Raw genomic sequence first — 2,705 nt, 5'->3', positions numbered from 1 at the left:
GGTCCTTTCCCCTGTGACTTTGAGGGATTTTCATATCCGGATCACAATAGTTTTTTTTTTTTTTTTAGATTTCATGGATAATAGCAGCTATGCTCTAGAAAAACATGCTCGAACGATTTTTTGATTATGGCTGTGTTTTTTTGTGTACAAATTATTATTTGTACACAAAAAGGATTATTATCAGGATTATTTCCCATTATAAATGGGAAAAAGTCAATTTGACCCTTAAACCGGTGAAAAAAGATGGCCCGACTGTAGGTTTATCAGTTACAGCTCACAAAACAGGTATTCACCAAACCTCCGCGAACGCTGGAAATCACTCTTCTAGAGTTTAGCAACTAGGGGTGAATCAATCTTTTCTAGTAATATACACTCAATAAAATATTTTTGGTAGAAGCCTAACTTGAGTTGTGCGTGGTGTTTTCTATTCATATACTGTACTGTTTTTATGTTATGTCAAAATCACAAAAAGATTGAAAATATTAAACAATTTCAAATGTATACATTTTCAAACATGTCTAGGCTGTGAGTGTGAAAATCGACATTAAAATAAGACAGTTTGTTTTAAATTATTTAACGTTGCAGCTACTAACGACCACACAGTGAGCAATGATTGGCTACATCATTTAATGATATCTGATGGTTTTATAAAGAGAAAAACAAAGTCATTGGATTAAAGCAAAGAATGCTTGTCTTTATTCAGCAGCTTTAATAATACACCTCAGAGATACATATTTACACATATACACAGATATGAATGCATATCATTAATTATATAAGATCTGTATCAATACTTGTTACCGTAGGAAAATAAAGAACTAAATCATTCGGCAAGGTGCTGCATAACAATGTGACACACAGTAACAACATTGTCATCTCACTGGGTGCAAATCGAAAAATATATACAGTAGAACAATAAGTTATAAAAACAGTTATAACTAAAACGGTTATAACCAAAACAGTTTAAAACCTTTTATTGTGCGTGCTGAAATTTGAGACAACCATCATTCTGAGTTGAACTCTCAGCACAGGACGTATAGTTAACCTCCATCTTCGGTTTTCAGTGTACAGACTGCATTCTCAAATGAGGAAAAGGATGATATCTCTATTAATATATGTCCTCTCAGGAGTTTGAAGAAATGACCATGGAAACATGCCCCGCCAACCAATTAATAAAATATCTTTGATATACTTAGACCCACGAATACATATCCATGGTCCTCATACACAACATACACATATTCAATGAAAAATACGAGGTATAGGATAATAATATCTGTACACATCTTTCTCAAATAAATGAACTTATACACATTGATTAACGCATACAAACAATTCATTTTAAGTTTATACTCTCTGGTACAGTACACAGTTATTTCAACATCAATCGACCTGACATGAATCTTTTTATGGGAATCTCAATCTTCAGGGGATTTCTGTGTAGTGTATAAGATTTCACTTTGAGCCAAGAGAAAATGATTCAGAAGAACATCCTGAGCACTGTTATTGTTGAAGTATCTATGATATCTGACCGTCCTGTAATATCACCCCTGCCTAAAGAACACCTGGTAGTTTAAAGCCCAGCTCTCTCAGATCACTGGGAACAAAGCCAAGAGTTCACTAATAGCTCAGACAGCACAGGTGGAGGAAGAAGAAACAGGGAGGGAGGGAGAGGGACTGGAAATGTACTGGAGGGCCTCTGGACAAAGCCATAGATATACAAAGTTGACCAAACTCAAAAAGTATTTCTTGACAATTCCATTCTAATTTGCATTCTTGCTAGAATGTGATTGTCTCGACACTTTTACAGTTTAGTTTGTCTTGGGGGATCCAGTAGAAACATATGAAATATAAATCCATCTATTTTTAAAGTCACTCAGGAGAGGACTGAGGACATACTGAGGAGGTTGACTGCCTGACACAGAGAAACATTATGACACAACTGGTTACCAGAGTCCACAGGAGAGAGACTGAGGCGTCTGTTTGTTTGTCTGTTGAAGTGTTTTCAGTAGAGGAGCTCCTGGCCTCATATCACTGTCACCTTGTTGGAGTGGGAGGAGCGGTACCACGCTAGGCTAACAAAGCCTGCCTGTGTGTGTGTGAATGGAGCGGGTGTATCCTTCCTTGTTCATCTCTGTCAAACAGGTAGGGGAGAGGCCTGAACTTCCTGTTCTCAATGTGTGCTCGCCTTCAATCACAGTAAAAGACTAGGACACTACCTCTTCTCCCTGAGAGTAGAGTATGTTCAGAGGAAAGCAGTCCTTCATTACCTTCCCTTCACATTGACAGATAAGCAGCTATTAGACTGCTTTCTGCTACATTCCAGGCAGCCTCCACTTCAGTATGAGTGAAGTATCTATGGACTGTAATGAAAACTAACGTGTGCAAGCATTTCACTGTAAAGGCTACACCAGTTGTATTCGGCGCATGTGATAAATACAATTTGATTTGAACAGTAGTAGAGGGGAAAAGTGCACATGTCGTTTTAACAGCCAACCACTGGGTGGCGCTGTAGCTGTGTCTCAGGGCTTAGATGGGGTGGGACTTTAGGGCTTGATGTCAGAGAAACTTGTGTAGGTTTCACTGCAGCTGGAGGAGGTGCTGAGGTTGCCAGTTACACTGCCCTCTGTAACACAACAAAACACACACAAGTTAGTTTCCATTAGAGTCTACAGATACTTCTAAAACAAACTAAAATACAGACA

At 38.2% G+C, this 2,705-nt stretch overlaps 1 protein-coding gene across 4 annotated transcripts in view; it reads right to left on the bottom strand.

The window, feature by feature from the left end:
* Window positions 1-668: 668 nt before the first annotated feature.
* mcf2la (mcf.2 cell line derived transforming sequence-like a) overlaps window positions 669-2,705 on the bottom strand; it is a 64,307-nt gene continuing 62,270 nt past the window's right edge. For all 4 annotated transcript variants that reach the window (XM_071329938.1, XM_071329939.1, XM_071329941.1 and 1 more), the window contains one exon: window positions 669-2,626. In XM_071329938.1, coding sequence (XP_071186039.1) covers window positions 2,547-2,626 — 80 coding nt within the window. In that variant the 3' untranslated portion in view covers window positions 669-2,546. The remainder of the gene's footprint in view (window positions 2,627-2,705) is intronic.

Source organism: Salvelinus alpinus, chromosome 10 (assembly GCF_045679555.1).
Source record: "Salvelinus alpinus chromosome 10, SLU_Salpinus.1, whole genome shotgun sequence".
Classification (NCBI taxonomy): Eukaryota; Metazoa; Chordata; class Actinopteri; order Salmoniformes; family Salmonidae; genus Salvelinus; species Salvelinus alpinus.
The sequence above is the reverse complement of the archived record's forward strand: the minus strand, read 5'-3'. Positions and strand labels throughout refer to the sequence as shown.